General features: G+C 39.3%; 1 protein-coding gene across 1 annotated transcript in view; it reads right to left on the reverse strand.

Annotated features, from left to right (window-relative positions):
- Nucleotides 1-19,590, reverse strand: part of KMT2E (lysine (K)-specific methyltransferase 2E) — a 60,405-nt gene that overhangs the window by 1,049 nt on the left and 39,766 nt on the right. Inside the window, exons 14-27 of the mRNA XM_014963369.1 lie at nucleotides 17,826-18,087; nucleotides 15,770-15,868; nucleotides 14,767-14,931; nucleotides 13,452-13,760; nucleotides 11,278-11,532; nucleotides 10,953-11,097; nucleotides 9,922-10,175; nucleotides 9,723-9,779; nucleotides 7,708-8,271; nucleotides 4,445-4,749; nucleotides 2,428-2,516; nucleotides 2,208-2,327; nucleotides 1,957-2,048; nucleotides 7-1,097 (exon numbers count right to left, since the gene is read on the reverse strand). Of these exons, the coding sequence (XP_014818855.1) occupies nucleotides 7-1,097; nucleotides 1,957-2,048; nucleotides 2,208-2,327; nucleotides 2,428-2,516; nucleotides 4,445-4,749; nucleotides 7,708-8,271; nucleotides 9,723-9,779; nucleotides 9,922-10,175; nucleotides 10,953-11,097; nucleotides 11,278-11,532; nucleotides 13,452-13,760; nucleotides 14,767-14,931; nucleotides 15,770-15,868; nucleotides 17,826-18,087 (3,807 nt within the window). The remainder of the gene's footprint in view (nucleotides 1-6; nucleotides 1,098-1,956; nucleotides 2,049-2,207; nucleotides 2,328-2,427; nucleotides 2,517-4,444; nucleotides 4,750-7,707; nucleotides 8,272-9,722; nucleotides 9,780-9,921; nucleotides 10,176-10,952; nucleotides 11,098-11,277; nucleotides 11,533-13,451; nucleotides 13,761-14,766; nucleotides 14,932-15,769; nucleotides 15,869-17,825; nucleotides 18,088-19,590) is intronic.

The following is a 19,590-nucleotide window of genomic DNA, read 5'->3' on the forward strand; positions in this document are numbered from 1 at the left end:
GGGGGCGGGGGGGGAGCAGAGTTTACGACGTGCTGGTGTTGTGCTTGCAAACCTTGGTGTCCCGTGGAAGGGTGGGGAGGTTGGTGGTGGGGGAGAGGACCCGGGGGCGGAGGCGGCGGCGGCAAGTGATGCCCAGCAGCTTGAGAATGGATGTGGGAGCCGGGAGCTACCGCCACGGCGTGCACCGGCCCCACGACGTGTGCTACAGAGTGCTGCTGATGAGTACTTTGCTGCTGGACCAGGTGAGGGCCCGGGGCGGGCGGTGGCGGAGGAGGAGGTGGAGCGGCAGAGGCCGAGGCCTGGTGATGGATACTGGGATTCTGAGAGGGCAAAAAATGCCCTGGGGTGACGTGGTGTCCCGGCACCGCCTGCTGACCCGCGGCGCCGGGCAGGGCTTGATTTGGTCCGGATGAGAACACAGTCTGCTGGGGTATGCTGCCCTTCAGCTGGCTGTAGCTCTGAAAGTTTCCAGAGGGCTGCTGGTTTTGATAGTAAGTAGAAGAAGGGGGCGGGGGAGGCGGGGGAGGAGGGGCGCTGCTGTTCAGGTTCTGTTGGTTGAACTGGCTGTAGGAAGCTGAAGATTGTCCTGACGTTGTCTGGGTGAAGAGGGGCCCGCCGGCCGGCTGCTGGTTACCGGGCTGAAGGGTGGGCGCTGCCGGGTAGAAGCTGCGGTGTGTCTCCCTCTGGGGGGTTCCCACTTGAGGTGACTGGGGGTGATGAGGTCTGTAGGGAGATCCCAACTGCTGCGAGTGAGGCTTTGGTGACAGGTAACCGTGCTGCACGGGCGCGTGGGGGGTGGAGGCCTTGGGAGGGTTTTCCACGTGAGGCGAAGGGGGGCAATGCAGCTTCAAAGGTGCAGAAGGCAACTTCTGTGAATGGGAGAGTTGCTCAGCGGAACCGCGCAGGTGGGGTTGAGATGGATGGGTTTTTGAAAGTGCTTGGACGTTGTTTGTCAGCTGTTTCTGCTGCAGCTCGGGTTTGGGGTGATTGGTGCTCTCGGCCTCGGGCGCGGTCGCTGGGGTCTCCCAGTGCGAATCCGGCTTCGTGGGCGGTTTCCCCAGGGGCTGCGTTGAAACGACAGGACTGGGTGAGGGGGGCTGGGAGGAGAGAGGGGTGGTCAGTGCACAGCACTCCAAACACTCAACTGCACGTGCCTGAGAACAAAACACTTCTCACAGTCCTGTTCTCTCCCCCCAAAAAAGTGTTGAGGCACAGGTGTAAAAAAAAAAATACAACAAAACAACCCACCCAGCAACAGCAGGAAGCCTAAACTTAGCAGGAGGCTATTTTCAGCAAGTATATATCAATCGTTCTTGAGAGTCAAAGACTAGCAAGTGTATTGTAAAGTAGTAACAGAAATATGACCCGAACTCAGAATCTCTTCTTTGTTAAAGTTTTAGATTTCTGAGTCTAAAAGAAATAACTTCAGACGAGACCATTTACAAAAATAAAGCCATTTTTAGAGTGATTTAACATTTTAAAACTGGCGTGGTGCAAGCAGACAGGCTAAACTTTACAACCTGAATGACTGCATTTAATACTGTACAGGAGCCACTCAGTGTCGTTCTCCGTATCACCCTCGAGGACAGGGCCAGAGCAAACGCCTGTCCAGGGGACAAGCAGGTGAGTCACGTCACTGCTGTCAGAGCAGCAGAGCTGCTGACTCCACCAGTACTGTCTCCTGTGGCTACAGAGGCAAGACAATACATCAACAGGCAGAGCTACCCAAAGAACAGAACACAAACCAACTTTTTAGCTTGTAGATAGATATTCTTGTAGACAGATATTCTTACACATTTACCAATGTTAAGTTATCGCAGGGATAGTTACATACATACATGTTCCTCTAAGAAGTACATTGTTAACATTTCTTTAAGATAAATCACAGATGTATGCACATATCCATATGCGCATTACACAACACGCACACATGCTCCTGCACAGACTGGGCATTACCTTGCTTGCTTTTGAGGGACTCTTGCAAGTCTTCTGGGAAGTATCTGGGGACGGACATTCAGAAGTGGGCTCTGGATTTTCAGGATCAGGTTCTACAGACATAAAGCAGAGAGAAATATAAAAGTGGGAAAATCAAAGTCTTTTGCAAAAATCGCTAAGCGCTTTATATTTGACTTTAAAAGAGCCATCAAAGCTGTCGTACGAGACTATTCAATATGTCAAGTGTCATACAAGGTCATCTGCTTACTGACCTTCCATAAATTCAGTGAAAGAAGGGACCTTAAGCTGCAACTGGGAAATGAGATTTGAATGAGATGAAGGTGGAGACTGAACATGAGACGGTGAGCATGGCCTACAGGGTGACTCTCCCCCTACAGACGAAGCAGACCCAAACACAGCATTAGAACCATTCTGGACTCCCGTGGGGGAACTGCTCAGATCGATCACCTCCGGTGTCATCAGTCAACTCACCGCTGTCCTTGTCCTTCCTATGATCACTGAGAAGCAAAGCTCGCTGGTAACTGCGTTCTCTCACTTGCTCCACGGAGGTTGATGCGGTCCTGGAGGAGAGAAGCACATTTCAGAGGAGGTACTCCCACCCACCAAATTTAGGACAATGTACATGCAAATACTTCGTCAGAGAAAATTTAGAGCATTGATTTAATGTTAAAAGCCAAGTAACTGGCTGTACATAAGGAATGCCATTTGTTAAGTATCTATTTTCTTCCACTTTAAATACACTTTGTTGCATTACAAGAACTGACAATTCCTCTTAATATGGAAACAAGATCTGTAGGTCTGTGGGGCTGGCTTTTTCTTATTCTAAACAGTTGAAAAAGTCAAAAACTACACTTCAAAACATTAAAGGCTGCAGGGACTGCTTCATATTCTCCATTTGTAGAAAACTCTCTTCTTCCAAAGATGGAAAGATTCTTTTCCATTTTATTTTTTGGTTGTTTTTTTTTTTTTAAATTTACTTTTTAATAGCGGATCCATAGTTGTAAATACTGCACAACTACAAATCTATCTCTGTTTAACCTTCTGCATTTAACCTGCCAGGCACTGGGCATGAAATGACAGTCAGATCTTCTCTTTTATAATCAGTTGCATCCAATAATCACAATCTGATGAAGGAGCACAGTATGACAGTGCTCTACAGAACTCTGTCTTTCAGGCAAGAACATAGGGCATTACTGTACAATACCACTCTACTGAAAGAAATTTTGGTGCTTTCTGCAGGATTTCTGCAAGAACGTACTAATAAATTCTTCCCTGTTTAGCCTGTTTCCCACATTCTTTGCTTACAACACAGCACACTGGTTTCTGCACAGTGAACGTACAGCCCCACTGCAGTGAAACTTTGAAGGCTGCACTTACGTTCTCCCTTCAATTGGCTCTACAAAATCCTTCTATTCTGGAATAGCTGGAGCATCTGAGCAGAAGGATGTTCAGCTCCTCAGCCCATGTCCGTCCCCAACACTGTTAGGCCTTCACTACAGCACAAAGAACATCTGCAGGGTTTATTTTGTGCTAGTAACAGTTTGGAGACAGCTACCAAAATGGTAGTGGAAAAAGATGTGCAATGTTTATACAGACTGAAGTCATTCTATCTCATCCCCCTTCACACCGTGTCTCTCCCCAGGACCTTTGGTTGTTGGAGTATCTGGTATGGCATCCAACAGCATGTATGGTCTGCACACAGGGGAGCTGTTTAACGATTGATAAATGGTGACACAGATGTCACCACAGGCTCCCTGCCTCAGCAGAAGGACCCCTTGGGCAGACCGTGCGCAGCCCCACACACTGCCCAGCAGAAGACACCAGACACGCTCCAGCCAGGTCTCTGAGAAACACGCTTCCTGAAGTGGCCTGTTCCACCTTTCCTCCCTACTGTACTTTTGGAAAAATTTGGAGATGTGAGATGAAAACTATTCTCCTCAGCCCACAGATGAAGCAGAGGGGACACAAGGACCTGAGTGCAGAGCCAAGGCCGTGCTGAGGATCGGTCTCGGATCTCTGAGAGCCATTACAGCCCCCTCTCTCCATCCTACTGCTGCTCCCTCCTCCACACACCTCGGCAAGCGCTCACACCCCAGCCCGTGCCATGGTGGAAGGAGAACACCTACTCACTGCTGGCATTTTCTACAGACTTATAACTACTTTACCTACGCAATTTTATAAGCTACAGAACTAGGCAACTTGTCTTGTTCCAACCAATACCTATTTTGCTTTGAGAAAATCAAAAAGCAAAGCAGAATGAAAATAAGTTAACCAGTATCTTATGGGTCGTTTTTCATACATTCTAATCTTTATGAGCTATATTTCTGAGGAACGAGGTAAGACAACTCTTTTCTAATCTGAAAGAAGGGTTTCCAATCAGTACTCTGCAACTGCACCCTTTATCAACAAAAACTAGACTTCAAATGGAAAAAACTTAGAATTAAGTAAATAATTCTTCAGCACTTCACTCCTATAGTTTTGTGCTTACCACTGAACTTCTGGTTCATTCTTCTCACTGGAGGAAGAAGATTCCTTAATTGCACAGGTGTTGCCACCATCTTCTGGAGCTGCATTATACACAGTAGCTGGCAGTGGTAAGGGCAGGCTTGCTGTGTTTTCTGTTTGCTCCCCATTTTCACCACTGTTGTTATACCCATCGTTAGCACCATTGTTACTACTTGTATTTCCTCCACCAGCAGCATGAGGAGACACGGTGACCAGGGGGAAGTTCTCCGTCTTCGAGCCGCTTTTTCTAGCTTCTCGTTGTCTCTTACGGTACTCTAACAAGGATACCTAGGGAGGAAAAACAAAACAACCCCAACATCAGAAGGGAAGTTTACTCGTTTCCTTTCTGACACATTTGATTAAATGTATTCTTGCAGTAAGGCACAGCATTTACTTGGTTCTGAAAGAAAATGGGGACAGATTAATTTAAGCTATTCCCCTGCATCTGCAGTGAACATACAGAGCACAATGTAAAGAAAAGTTACTGCCAAGAGAAGGAAGTGCATTTTGCCTCAGGAAAGATGATGATGCAGGTCAGAGAAAGGGTCACTGCTGAAGTCACACTGGTGGTTGAAGCTACAAGAGACTTTCTATAGTTTTTCCTGGAACTGCAGCACGAGGAAGACTGTACTGACATAGAAAGCTCATTTTAAGATACGTCAGTCACATCCTGCTCTCAGTCTGACTCCCTCTTAAGAAAAACCCACTACACTTCTGCTTCACTCTACTGCACAGATCAAAGGATTCTTCAAGCCCTTTGTAGGCTTCTCTTAACAAATTCTTTTCCCAGTTTATTTTGAATTTGTGTCTTTACTGCACTCTAGAAGTGACTGGTTAAGAATATACTTTAATGATAAATTCCAAATAAAGTTTATTACCAAAAATGATGAAAATAAAGGGAAAAGTGGCTTCTACTTCATATATGTATGTATATAAGAATCACTACACAGAAGCTTCCAGAGAGTAGAGAACAGTTTAAATGTTACTAAGTTAACCCAGGTAAGAAAAATAATTTTTCAAATGTTTTCACTATGTTTCTTCAGGATTTGAAGAAGAAAGCTGAAATACTGACCTGATAGGTCTGAAACATCTGAACCTACTTTATTCAGTAAGGAAACTAGTCTGGTGGAAATGACATTTAATGTATTTATATCTTTTCTGCTCATTATTAGCAACCTATTCTGAACCATATAGCACCCAAACCAAGACAATGAAGTGCAGTAATACAAAAATTCATGTTTAACTTGCTTAGTCCTCAATAAAAACAAGTATTATTTCTACATAGAGAGTGAAACCAAGGCAGCTTGCTTTGTCTGCAGCCCTAGGGCTTTTTTGTTTGCTTGCTTTTTAACAGATCTATCCATTAAAGACTCATCTATATCTCAGGGTAAGAACACTTAAAAAATATTTGATTTTTCATAAAACAAAGTTAAAGGTTAAAAGTTTAAAAGGTTAAGAAATTATATTGCTTTCAAACAATTTGCATTATTTCTGTATCCCGTTATTGGGATCCCTTGAAGAATAGTATTTTAAAGAAAGCTAAAGTGTTAAGAATGGGTGAAATTATGCATCGTGGCCACTATGGACAGGATTGTATTGAAATTGGATGAACTTCTACAATGACAAGGGAAAACAGAGGAGCAAATGCCCACAGAAATGTTGCAATACAAAAAAAAAAAAACCACCTCCTTTAACAACTGCGTGAGGACATCCATGTCTTATGTGATCCTTAGGGAAAGGCTTCTATTACTCTCCTACAGAATTCCTGACTTCTTCCTTTCTCCTTAGGTGAGATTCCCCCCTCTACCTTTTACACTGTAAAAGTTGTATTTTTTGATGTACCCTTGGAAAGCTCCAAACCCATTCTGTCACAGGTAGAGAAAATTTTCCCTGGTTGTTTCTTTAAACTGAGACTTTTAGCCAGGAATCCTGGGGGTGTCAAGGGGAAGTCACACCTTTTTTCATCTGGGGATTAGTGTAGCATAAGCCCTCAGCACTAACAACCAGAAAGAAGCTTTGTCAGCAAGAGAAAGGGCAGAGGGTTACTGAAGCACTAAGTGTTGCTGGGATTTGAAAAGAAATTAATTTAGCCTTCAGACAAAGAAGAATGTGACGCTACAGAAATTTTGGCTTATGCTTTTTTGGCTTTGCCAAAACAGCAGGGCTACATGCTACGCATGGGATCTATAAAACTCTCAGGGTCAGGACCAGGCAAGAACAGAGCTCCTACTATCTTCCTTCAGTTATCTTAGTTTGAAGTAAAATAAACAAAAATCCAGTGCTGACAGAGAACTTCAGAAGAAAAATCAGGAGTGCTCCCTAGCAGGATGCTCCAGAGCAAAGGGAAGGAGATGCGTACAAGGGGGGTACAGATGGTACCAACAAACCAAACCCCCACCGTGCACACGTGTACACACACAGAACGCCCCCCACCCCCGATCATCCCTTCTGTAACAAAAATAAATCACATCTTTCAAGCAAGAACATTTGTTACGATCTGTTGAGACAGAACTGGGAAGTTGCTGCACTGGAGACTACCACCTTCCATGTTTGTCATCCCTTTGCAAGGAGCAACGGGAGTCAAACCCGACGGTAAAGGCCAGTCAGAGACAGATGCAGGGAAACTTCCAGTTCTGGTGCAGGTTGCCCATGACCACACAACTTACCTACACAAACTGTTCCATGAGACCAGCGAATCTAGATTGTGCTTGTTTTTCAAACACAGTATTTTACAAAAAAAAAGAAATTAAGCCAAGAAAAAGATTTCTTGCAACTAGAGATGTCTGTGTAGTTCTAACAGTGAAACCAAGCTACCTTAAGTATTTTAAAAATTGGAATTTAAAAGTAAATAAATCTTAGTGGAATTTCTTGCAGTAATTCGTAACAAATGTTCACAGTATATGTCCTCCATGATGCTTGTATGTATTCTGTATAGTAGAACATTGTAATACTTGCTCACATAAGCAACCATTTTCAAACCTGAAAAGCAATTATTTATTGAGCAACTTGTTTAAGACTCATAAAATAGAAGTTAATTTGTATCTACAACTTGGAAAAAGTAAATTTACTAATGAGTGTATGCACCTCTACTCTTCATTATTTTCCCCTAAATAATGTCTACGACATAGCACTACCTAAAGATGAGCTATCAGATTATTTTTTTTTACTATATTACGGTTCTTTCTGTTATAGAAACATCACTAGCAGACCACATAAAACAGACCAAATGATTCTTAAAATGGTAACCTTTTTCTTTTGTGGAGGATTCTGGGGTGTGCAATTTCCATCCATCAAGTTGTCATTATTGACAGTCCTTCCAAAGCCAGATGCAATTCCATCTTCTGAAGTACAAAAAACAGATGCTTCCATGAACATGCCTCGAGCATCGTCTTGGATCAGGCACTTTGACTCGCTTATTCGGAATCCACCTCCTACCTCCAACTGATGTGAAGGGGTCAAGTCCCTCAAATTAGAATTCATTGAGAAATTTACACCTGTCCTGTCGGGACTTTTTACCCAGGAAGAATAAATTGTGCCCCGTCCACAATGAGCAGTTTCTAACTGGCTGTTTGAATCAGTCCTATCATGTGGGGGGGCTTCCAGGTTTTTATGCAGTGCACTTTGCTCAATTACTTCGAGTCCCAGCTGGAGGTCTGACACAGATTCCATTTCTCCAGTGCACTGCCGCGTGACATCAGTCCTATTCCTTGGACTGGAATATCCAATAGTCTTTATTTCTTGCAGGCCCATTTCTGTCAGGTTGGAATTTCTGAAAGAATTCAGTGCTAGAATCGACGCTCTGTCATATCCCTGTGTGAAGAAAAAGCATGTCAACCATTTTTCCATACTGCAACAAAACTGTAACTATTCTGACATTCAGTTGTGCCTGTAAGTGGAATTAAAGGCCTTCCAGTACCATGAATGTATCTATTTTTAAGAACCAGTTGTGCAACCAGACACTTATTTCTACTATTGTCATGTACTGCTTAATTTGCATTTTACTAAAATGTACCATAATCGAAGTCAAAATAAATTTTAAATGCCAGGTTTGATTTATGACTGGCAGAGAAAGGGGAAGAGCTGCAACAGAGCAAGTCCCTGGCCAAGAAGTCACAAAGCACTTATTTCAATTCAACATAAAAGGGATCCTCAGTGTCAAAACATTTATTTCAAGAAGAAAATAAAATAAAAATGGGAAAATCTTTTCCAAGACACTTTTAATTTTTGAGACAGTATTAAAACCAGTATTCTGTAGAAGGTAGAAGTCATAGAAGTTTCTTTTATGCTTCTTAAAACTGTATTAAACATGAAACATGAAAAACATGTCCATTGCTAGAAGTAGCTTTTCTAAACCAACGTTTTAAGGTTTTTCATTAATCCTTTTAAATTATTTGTATTACAAAGGAGAAGTTCCCAAGTAAAACCTCCCCTTTCAAGTGAGATAAATATTAAAATATTCAATTACAATAGTTTAGAAGTAATGCCATTATTATTTTAAGTAAAGCTATGACTGTATGAAAAATATTGTGTATTTCAATGTTTGATAAGATTTTGACCTAAAAAAAACCCCTCAAAACATGTATGTGCTTAATACCAGGGGAGAATCTTTGGATAATTCATTTACGTGACCCACCAGAAGTGAGAGTCCCCATTAAGGTAACACACTAAGTCTTTTTGTTGTTACTTATTTTTACATATTTATTTTAGGTGCCATTAAGGTTCAAGTTATCCAGTTATAGTTTCAGAAGGCCCCCACGACACACACCCCAGTGGTCCTGCCACCAGCATCAGCCCAGCAGGCTTCAGTACCCAGGCACATTCCAGCATCACTTGCTCCTCCTGAACTAATCCACCTAAATCCATTTATTACCTTTCTGCTCTGCTCTCTCACTCTGAGCATAATTAGGCTCAACAAAAACAATTAAGAGAAGCTACTAACAAAGAGAAATGTTAATTTAAATCTAACCACAGATTGAAAAGCACAAGTGTGGTTTCCCTGTTCTTATCTATAAATTGCAGTAGTTACTCCATTCCATGGCAGCCATCAGGATTTTTAAGTGATACAGAAAGAGAGGAAAGAGAATCCAGTTTAAAAAAAGAAGTGGAAATATACAGTAATAAGCAAATAAAGCCTGCAGGGAAGCCACCCTTTACATTCCAGGGAACTTTCAGTGGCTGATGAAAAGCATTTTTCCTAAGAACAGTGCAGCCATACAGGTGCAATCAAGACACCATTTGCAGGTTTTGGCAAATATCCTTACCTCTTGACTGTAAGCTCGCCTTTTTATTTCTGGGGAACTGTCAGGTGAGGAAATATTCTAAATAAATAAGAAGAAATTGCAAGTCAATTTCTTTTTTTAGCTTGGATAAACTTAAACACCCCCTTGTAGCAGGAGTACAAATACTGATTTACAGTATGTGCAAACGTGTTCCCTGAACACACAAACTCATAAATCTCACCTCAAAGTGCATGGTATTGCCGTGTAGACATGGAGTTACAGGAGTAACTGGTGAATAGATGGGTTTGTAACCATTTCTACAAGCTTCATCTTCTGTTTTTACCCTCGGAGGAGTAGCAAACAAGGATGGCTCGGAGGCAGTGATGTCAGCATGAGTCGGTGTGGCATAGGGAGAAGGAGTAGGTGTGGAGGTTTCTGAGAACGCAGACTCCAGCAGCTGATACAGTCGTCGTTTTTTTAGTGGTGTTGTTAGATCTGTGGTAAAATTAGAAAAAAAGTTAGAATACATCTAGATATAGTAATCACAGGTGTTTAAGTACTTGATGTAATGAAATTGTGAACTCCACATAAAAAAATAAGTATGATTACAAAAATCTCTTAAGGGCAGGCTTCCTGAAAGATGAACTCTTAACAGCCTACAGACATCCTGAAAAATAAACAGCCTCCAGATGTATCAGTAACTAAACTTGTGTGCTAGGATGATGGGAAGAACTGTCTACATTTCCAGAAGAGGGAACGTCAACTTCTATGCATTTTTACTCCCTGCTGAGCTGAAAAGTAGAAATTCCAAGTTCAGGACTGTACACAGGGATCATCTGATACACCCCATATCCTTAGGGAAGTGCGTTTAGTTTTTAGCATGTCTCCTTTTTGTATTACACCTAAAAGACTAAACAGCTTTCTCCCTGTGTGCAACACAGGCCCAGTGAAATTAAAAGGAATTCTGAATATACAGGACCAGAATGTAAAATGAATTTATAATCCAACCTTTTAATAGTTAAAAACATTAGTCTGTCTTTTGTCAACTGTAAATTCTATGAGATATAGTGGTTACTTATACAGTATTAATTATACATTAAAGGGGGAAAAATCCCACTCACTATGCAACTAAGCATGTCTGTCTTTGAAAGTATCAGAGAATGGTGCAAATACCCCTGGAATTTTCACTAACTCATTACTATAAAAACCACGGTCTTCCGCATTTAACTATTTTGACACAGCTCTCATGTACTGCATGAGCACAAGCTTCACCTGTTAAGGAACAGCTGTCATTCAATAACAAAGGACTTTTATTTTCACCATTGATGGCCGGACTTCTAGATCTCTCTTGTGATGGCGAGTTAAAATTCAACACTGATTGATAGATTTCTTCTTCCAAAGCCTGCTTCAACCAACGCTGTAAAAAAACAAGTTCAAATCAGTGACTTAACAGTTTAATGGTAAATGTTTCAAAACATGTTACATATGACAGAACTGGTTTGCCAGCCAGCTTTTCTCTGCTTGCATTCATGCTAGCAAATAAAGACTTAGTTTTAATTAATATGGGATGGGGAACCACAGTGAAGGGAAGCATTACCTTCTTACAAGAGCCAGTAATGTTTTCCACAGGTTCTTTTTTCCTCCTCTTTTCTGAAAGGAATGGTGAAGTAAAACGAATATAGTGCTTTGGAGTTGAGTATACATGTGGACTGTAAGTGAGACCTGGTAAAGAATTCAGCTGAGTAGCCAGAACTTCAGGGTCGGTAGTTATACGTAGAGGCCTTTCTGACACACTCTCTGTAGGCTTCCCTGTTTTATCACTCTTTTCACTTAACCATTCACTGACCAAGTGCTAACCAGAAAGAGAGAAAAAAAATATATTAGTGTTTTATGACTGTTTTTATCAGTGGCCTTTAGAAACTTTTAAGTCTAATTATTCACCTAATCAACTGTTACACAAACCAGAAAACACCTAATTTCCAGGCTGCAAGTTCAAGAATACATAGGGCAAGAGTGAGGAGTTTTAGCAAAATAATGGGGACAGCAAAAGAAATCAGTACAGATTTGTTCTACATATCGAAGTTTTGGGGGTTTTGCTTTTTAGGTTTATGGTTTTGTGGCATTTTGGGAAGGGGTGTGTGTGTGTGTCTTTTTTTTGGTAAACTAACATTTAGTTCTTTTGTATTGAATTCTCACTGAATGCACTATACAAGTGCCCACATCAGCTGTACTTCTGATACGAATTTAGTAGTAGAATTCCAAGACAAATGTTAAAACTTGTGCCTGAGCTCCTAAGCTGAGGGGAAACAACTTTGATCTATCAATATTACGCTAAGTAAACTCCTCATCAGATTTCTGTACTGTCAGGACTGTGCTTCAATGTGTTACGCCAGAACATTCTTCTCTACTGTAATTGTAATAAGTTACAACACACTTACTAAGCAAAAAAAAAAAAAATTACTTGTCCAAAAAGGGTATTCTTTCCTAGCTAGTTCAGTGTTTTTGAAAAACACGCCAGTGGATTTTAGTTCCTATTAGCAAAGAAACTAATCTCCTAAATCTTACAATGGTTCAACAAAGTTAAGGACATGCAAAACCAGCACATTAGTATTATTAATATGCATTAAGGCTTTTAAATTAAATATATTATGATAATCTGTGTTAAGTTGCTTGTCTTTTACAAACTTATTTATCATTATTAATTCATTTTTGAAGCAAGACTTTCTCCTGACTCAAGGTACACTGGGTACAATGCAATGAGATGTTTCATAGACATTTATTCTTAATACTATGAAGCAGCAAAAAGGTGCAGTAGAATTGTTTTCTTGGGTAACTTCCTTCTTTTTTGTTATGCAAAAAAGAAAGATTCTAGTCTCCCCTCTGACAAGAATTTAATAGTGATATAATAAACTGTTACAGGATGACACAGGTGCCTTTTTTTAAAAAAAAAAAGTAATACATTTGGGGTTTATGATAAAACCATCTTGGAATTGTTATTGTACATTTGACAAGAAGTTTCAACATGTGACTTCCTTTTCCCCTCCACTGAATAAAATTTTCAAAACTTGGTAAGTGTGCTGAAAAAGAGTCACTTTTTAATGCAGTCTGTAGAATTTTAAAGCACAAAGCTATACTGTTTTATTCACACTCGCAGATTTAAGATTTTTTTTGTGTGTGTCTTTGAATATTGGGGCATTTCTTCAGGCTTTCTGCAATGCAGTCCAACACAAAAAATAAAGAAAAACCCAAGGCTTTAAAGAGAGTAAAGAATCTTCCCTCCAAGCACGCACCTAAGTATTGAGTGTTTAAATCCATTCACTTCAGAACAGACATCTCAGAAGTACTAGAAGTTAATGACTTCCTTTGAGATATTCTGTTTGCTACCATTAAAGTATCTTCTAAAAGGATATGATGAATGAAGGAAGGAAAGGCAACTTGTATTTCTTTCTTTCCATTTAAATTAACAGCTTTATGTTTTGGTTACATCTATTATTTTAGCCCACTTAGAAAGTACTTCCCTTACAAAACATATGTTCTAAAGTTGTTCTGAAAGATGTATTTTGGAAGTCTCTTAAAATCCAAAATATCTTCTACCAATGGATGTTACACACCCTTAATTTCTTAATTTATTACCAGTGAGTAGCTATATAATGGTGATTTTTAAAGGAGGCAACTTCTTTAAAAAAACCCACCATACTGATGCAGAAGTCTGTAATTCTTTAAAACTCTGTTAAAGTTCACCCTCTTCTCCCCACCCCTTAAGAGACATACCTTCTTTGTTTTCGGATACTTAGTAGGGCATTTATTAAGTGCTGGAGCTTCCGTTTCAGTAACCATTTCTGTAACAATGGTCTCTGTCTCAGGCTCAGCTACCAGTGCAGCATTCTCAGTTTCATTGTGTTGGGAAGTTACTTCCACGTCAGGAGAAGACGGCTGGATGTCTGAACACATGCTGACAGTTCTGTGTCGTCTGCGCTGCTGTCCAATGTGAGTTCTACTCCGAGAGAAGCTTTTTCTCTGTTTAGCTCTATTAACTTTGGCTGGGGTAGGCTTGGTGGCAGTTTCTTCTTTTGCTGGTTCCTGGTACAAAATAAGAGTCTAGTAAACAGATCCCACACACATGTAAAGCTACATATCTTTCTTAAAAGAAAGTGTCAGTTCTCCCTTTACAGGTCCAAAAAGCCTTCGTCTCATTTTTGTTGTCAGAACTAAAATACTTCAGAAATATTTCTATCCTTCTTCAAGACAAACTGAAATATTTCCTGTATCTTTCTCTCAAGTGCCTACTACATCATTAGCAGAGTATTCACACACACCAGTTGCTGGTCAGATCAACACAGATTCGTGTAAGAATTGCCATAGCACATGCATTCATCTATAAGCTAGAAATCAGCTGCTTACATCATAACATCTCTCAGTCTAATAACCTTTTTGCAATTTGTAGTTTACCAAGTGTTCAGCATTGTCACAGAAGGTACTTAACAGCACACTGACAGAAATTATCCAGGTAAACAATGTGAACTGAGAATCTGTAAAACTATTTGCAAGGTAAAAAGCATCCTAGCATCCAGCAACAATAGAGTAAAAGAAAAAGTTTGTGAAACATTAAGTATTATCTGCAAGAACTCAGAACAAACTACGCCTTAGTAATTTCTTTCCTTTAAAAGAAAGGGTTATAATTTGTTCCTGAATAACCTACCGAAGCAACAAGTTATTCTCTACTAGTTACAGAGGGTGCCTAAGGAAAGCCACCTCTCCCCTGGCTAAAGTCAGCATCAGTAAACACCTCCTGTCCTGAACTTTAAAGAGAGACTGAATTATACAGCTGGTATGTGTGTGTGCACATTGGCATAAATTAATGTAACTGGAATTTCTCATAAATGGATTCTATACATATCTCTTGAAAAAAATAATCAGGAGCTAACACACTATGATGTCAAAGAACTATGTATATATTGGTCAAACATATTTGAGTTTAGAGGAAAACCAGAAAAGTTTCATACATCTTCAACTGCAGCTTGACATCCAAACAAATAAAATATGCCATGTTAAAAGCTAGTTTTAAAATAAAGTACCAGATAACTACCTGAATAAATTCAGCATCATTGAGAATCTGTGCTTCCTTGCATTCTGATTTAACCTCAGTTTTTGCTGTGCTGATTCTTTCCAAAGCCTGTTCTCTTCTTTTTTCTCTTTTTTCTAGTCTGGCAAAAGCTTGCAGGATAGCTTCCATTTTCCGTTCTTCTCTTGTCTGATGGATTTAATAACAATCATGATCAAGTTACAGTCAAAAGATTTTGCATATGTAAATACATAAATAATTTTTATATATATATATTTAGGTACTTCACAACATGTTCAGTGCATGTTGACATGCAGACCAATTTCAGCAAAAACTCATACGTTACAATGACTGCAATTACTACAGACTTCTGAAGAAAGGCTTGCATTCATACCAACCCTGACAAACAAGAAGAGACACCTGCTTTGGATTTAAGAACTAGATAAAAATAGTGACTTACTAGTAAGAAGTTCTGTGAGCACAAACAATAACATGATTGTTGTAATATGATAATACAATTTTTGATTTAACTAGTAATTTCAAGTATCTCACATTTTGCATGCCCAACAAAAAAAGTACATCTTAAAATGCCAGTTTTCATAATACTGTTCTACCAACCTCTGAAAATTAGGATTTCTGAGGCTTTATAAGCTGGGAACTCAAAAAAAATATGCAGTCAGGTAAAAATTCCGACTCCCAATCCTATCTATAAAGTGTCACCACAAATAACATTCAGTAATAAAAAGTGAGGAAAACAAAATCTACATGATTTCTACAACATCTTTTTTAAAGGCAACAGAAAATTATATACAGCTGAAGCAGGTTTGTGTCAGGAAGCAATGATCAAGCCAGTTGAAATGCTCTCAAATAGCAAGCCTTGCATTTTAAGTTTAAGTTCATGTAAGGATCTGACTTCACACACACTCAAATTCTACAAGCCCACAAAAAGTCAGCAATTAGCACAGGAAGAGCAGATGTCACTAAGCCTTAGTAACAACTTTGAGCAGCTATTTGCTTCCCAACTTACCATCTTCCTTTTCCTTTCTGCAATCTGCTCCTCTGATTCCATTTCTACTTCATTGCTAATGGGAGTTTTTTCTTCTATATCATCAATAAAATCTGGCTCCTGAAAGACAGAAATGACTGCTTTACAGAAGCTCCACTATTGCAAACTAGGGAAAAGTAAAAGCTACACAGAACTAAGAATCCTCAGAACACTATAGCAAGGGTAACCAAGTCAATAAATCAATACAGAAATGTGAAAAAACCTAATAATCCACTTCATATAAACCTATAAATAAAAACATTTTACCATTCTGAGCTTAGACACGTTTCTTTAGCATGCTGACCTTATTAAAACGTTGGGGTTCCATCCCCACTCACCCACCCCACCAACCAAAACCAAAAAATATTTAAAAAAATCAGAATTAAACCTCCAAGCCAAGAGAAATTTACATTACACCCACATTAAAAAAAAACAACCAACAAACATTAGTTTTAATGCAATAGAATTAATGTCAAAGGAGATGTTAACAGCCAATTACGTAAAAGTTCTCAGCTCAAGAATGTATTCTACTGACATCACACTTTCCATTTAAACTGTCACTGCAGAATCTAATGATAGTGACCACACCATAAGGAAACACAAGAGTTAGCCAACTAATAATGGTTTTCCATGTTGGGAAAAAAAAAATAATAAAAAAAATTGAATAGATTAAACAGTAGCTTTGAAAAGATCTGTGTTCACTAGTCCCATATACGATTTCACTTTTGTATAGACAACATGGTGTTTTTAACACGTCTTAAAAGTGTATTTACATTTTTCCATACACTTTCTTTACCTTAGCATTATATATTTCACCCCAGGAAAAAAAGCTATTATTAATTGACAGGCTTCTACGTTTAGATACATGTTTTAACAGCTTTACTCTTCTCACAATTCTTACTGATTTAAGTTCTGTTTTGAAAAACAATACTAGTTCTCCTGTGATTGTTCTATAAAAGCACTGTATATTATGTTAAAAGCTCAGGAGAAGGTTCCAAATACCAGTTATGGCTTGTTAAACCCAAAAAGTTACTTAAGATGAGAAAGTTTAAACATTGCCTCTGGAGATCATAAGTCAGCCACGTGCCATGCCTTCTGGACTTCCATGCATTTTTAACCTATTTAGCTACTAAAACCCCAGAACAATTTGATCATTTTAAGAAAACTAGGTGTCAATATGCTCATTTTCACCTTATTACCTTCACTCCTAAGTGATGTTAAAAGATAAAGAACTTGGAAATGGCTCTCTCCCAGAATAATCCCTTTCTCTCTGCTCCTAAATTATCATCAAAACCCATCACATAAGGAAAATAATAAAAGTAAAAATCACTACCATCACCCACCCCTAAAAAGAAAGAAAAGACAGACAGTTACTAAGGTAACTATCTTCTATTAAATATTTATCTTTAATAGCTGTCCTGCAAGATGAAGTTAATAATTCATCTTATGTACCTCTCCCACTAGTTCTTTCAAGCTAACACATTAAAAGCAGCACTAATTTGAAACTGACTACATGGTACATTACCAGGTAGCTGGTACTATCCACCTATTATCCAGTATTCGGCTTCAAAACACACCTTCCTCCTCCCTAAATTACAGGCTCCCTAAACTGTATTTAATCTTGTACACAGACCTGCAGCCAACCCTTAATAGTTGAAGTTTTATTTGTTACAGCAGCAGGGCATTAAATATATTGCTATGTTTAAAATACTATGCTCCTGAGTAATGCATGCAACTAACCAAAATACACTGGAGGGTGGACTAGGAGCTCCCGAAAGCATGACATGAAGCTTTCACATCAGAGATCCACAAAGAAATTCGGAGGAAAAAGGTATAGTTAAAACCGGTACAGGAACCAACATATCTTTAAATACAATGAAATATTAAGGAAAATGGAGAATAGTATAAAAAAAATTCTAAACAGCTTATCCATCGTTACCCCTTTTCAGTGACTTGTTAAAATTCCTTTAGTAACTACAGAAGGAGAGTATTTGTGTTTAAAAGCTTTTCTTTCCATCACCTTTGTGTCAATCAATACCTGATTATTAGAAATGGACAGCCTGAGGGGAGAGAGCTTCCTCTGTTTATTATCTGCAATCTTCATTTTGGTGGCTGCTCCTTCACAGTCCAATGTGATGTTCTGATTTTGAGTCTCCTTTTCTCTTGAGACATCTTTCTCTTTCTTTCCCTTCTTCCTTCTGGTTTCATATCCAGTATTGATGTTTTCTGTAGGTTCAGAACGTCTGAGAACTGGACATTCTGGATTTTCTTTGAGGCAAGCACAATCCACTTTGTATTTACTAGAAGTAATTAAATGGAAGAAGGTGTATTTTGGTTAGGCTGTACAGCAACAAGACTTCAACACTAAATCACACGAGATGATACATTTCACATTATACTGCTGTGATGCAAACCAACCATATTAAAAGCAGCTGGCAAGTTTTCACCAAGACATACAATATTACTGTAGTTCAGAAATCTTATCTACTGGTTAATAGAATTGGTGGCTGTTTGCCACATGGAATTCTTCTAAATTTAAGGTTAGTATTTGCTTACAAGACAGATGTCTAAAACCTGAGTGCAGCCTGGGTGGAAATAAAACCATCACGCTAAAGAACTTAACAGATGCACAGAAGGCAGAGTTCTTGCTTTATGCAAAGACAGTAGACACAACTTACAGAATGACCACACTTGGAAAAAACTCGGGAGTCACCTTGTACAATTTTAAGTTCCACTTAGATACACAGGAACTGCTATTCAAACACCTTCAACTTATACAGGCTGTTAGCTGCAGGTAGTAAATACAGCTACTACGTATTTTTAACAGGATAAATAACAAAACTCCAAAAAAACTATCAACCAGGCAACCTCTCAGGATGCCTTCATGTGAGGGATGTGGGAGTATATCCATGACATTTAACAGTGCAAGGTATCTTGAGTTAGTCTGAACCCAAGTTGATTAATGCAGGTAGTAACGCTATGCACGTCACTAGATGAGGTCCTTAAGTATGAAGTCACATCTGCACAGTGCTGCACCCAAGATGACTTAGGAGCAGATCACAGGGAAGTGTAGCACCTCAGTGCAGCAGCAGGTGAAACATCTGAGGACTGGTTCTGAATCCAACCATGTACACATACAGAGACAGGCTCTTCAACGCTTGTTTGCAAGGTTGGTATTAGCCTAGGTGTGCCTGCACAATGTACCTATACCCTACAACACTTCCTACTAGCTCAGAGAAATCATTACTAGATTATAGCACTCAAAGGCCTTATTTTGCCATCAGATTTCAAAGAGGTGTTTGAATAGCAACGCCTACATATGTGAGTGGAACTGTAACATTTATTTCCTTTACCATTTCAAAATGGTGCTTACAAACAGTGGTAACAGTTTATGAGAGCTTTCCCCAATTCATCAATGGAGCAGCAGTTATATTCAGGAAAACGTGTAACAGGCTATTATAGAATCTAAGGCACTACTCATTCAATGTATTTGAACATTCTTAATCCTACATTAAACAAACACGATTTATAACTAAATTCCACCAACACTGTCTTCCTGAACTTACACTTCAGAGACACTCTGAAATAAACCAGGCATTATTGAATATTTGTAGTTTTTCTTCCCTCTACTCTCCCCACACTACAGGACACTACATACAATAAATTTTCATAATATATCTTCATTCATATTCCTCTAAGTTTGTATTTTTTCCACAACAGTTGTAAGTAACTACAACATTGCTGAAATTAGCAACAGATATGTAGTAATAAAAATACAAAAGAAATCTTGCCCCCCCCCCCCC

This window comes from Calidris pugnax, unplaced genomic scaffold, assembly GCF_001431845.1.
Source record: "Calidris pugnax isolate Ruff unplaced genomic scaffold, ASM143184v1 scaffold44, whole genome shotgun sequence".
NCBI lineage: Eukaryota > Metazoa > Chordata > Aves > Charadriiformes > Scolopacidae > Calidris > Calidris pugnax.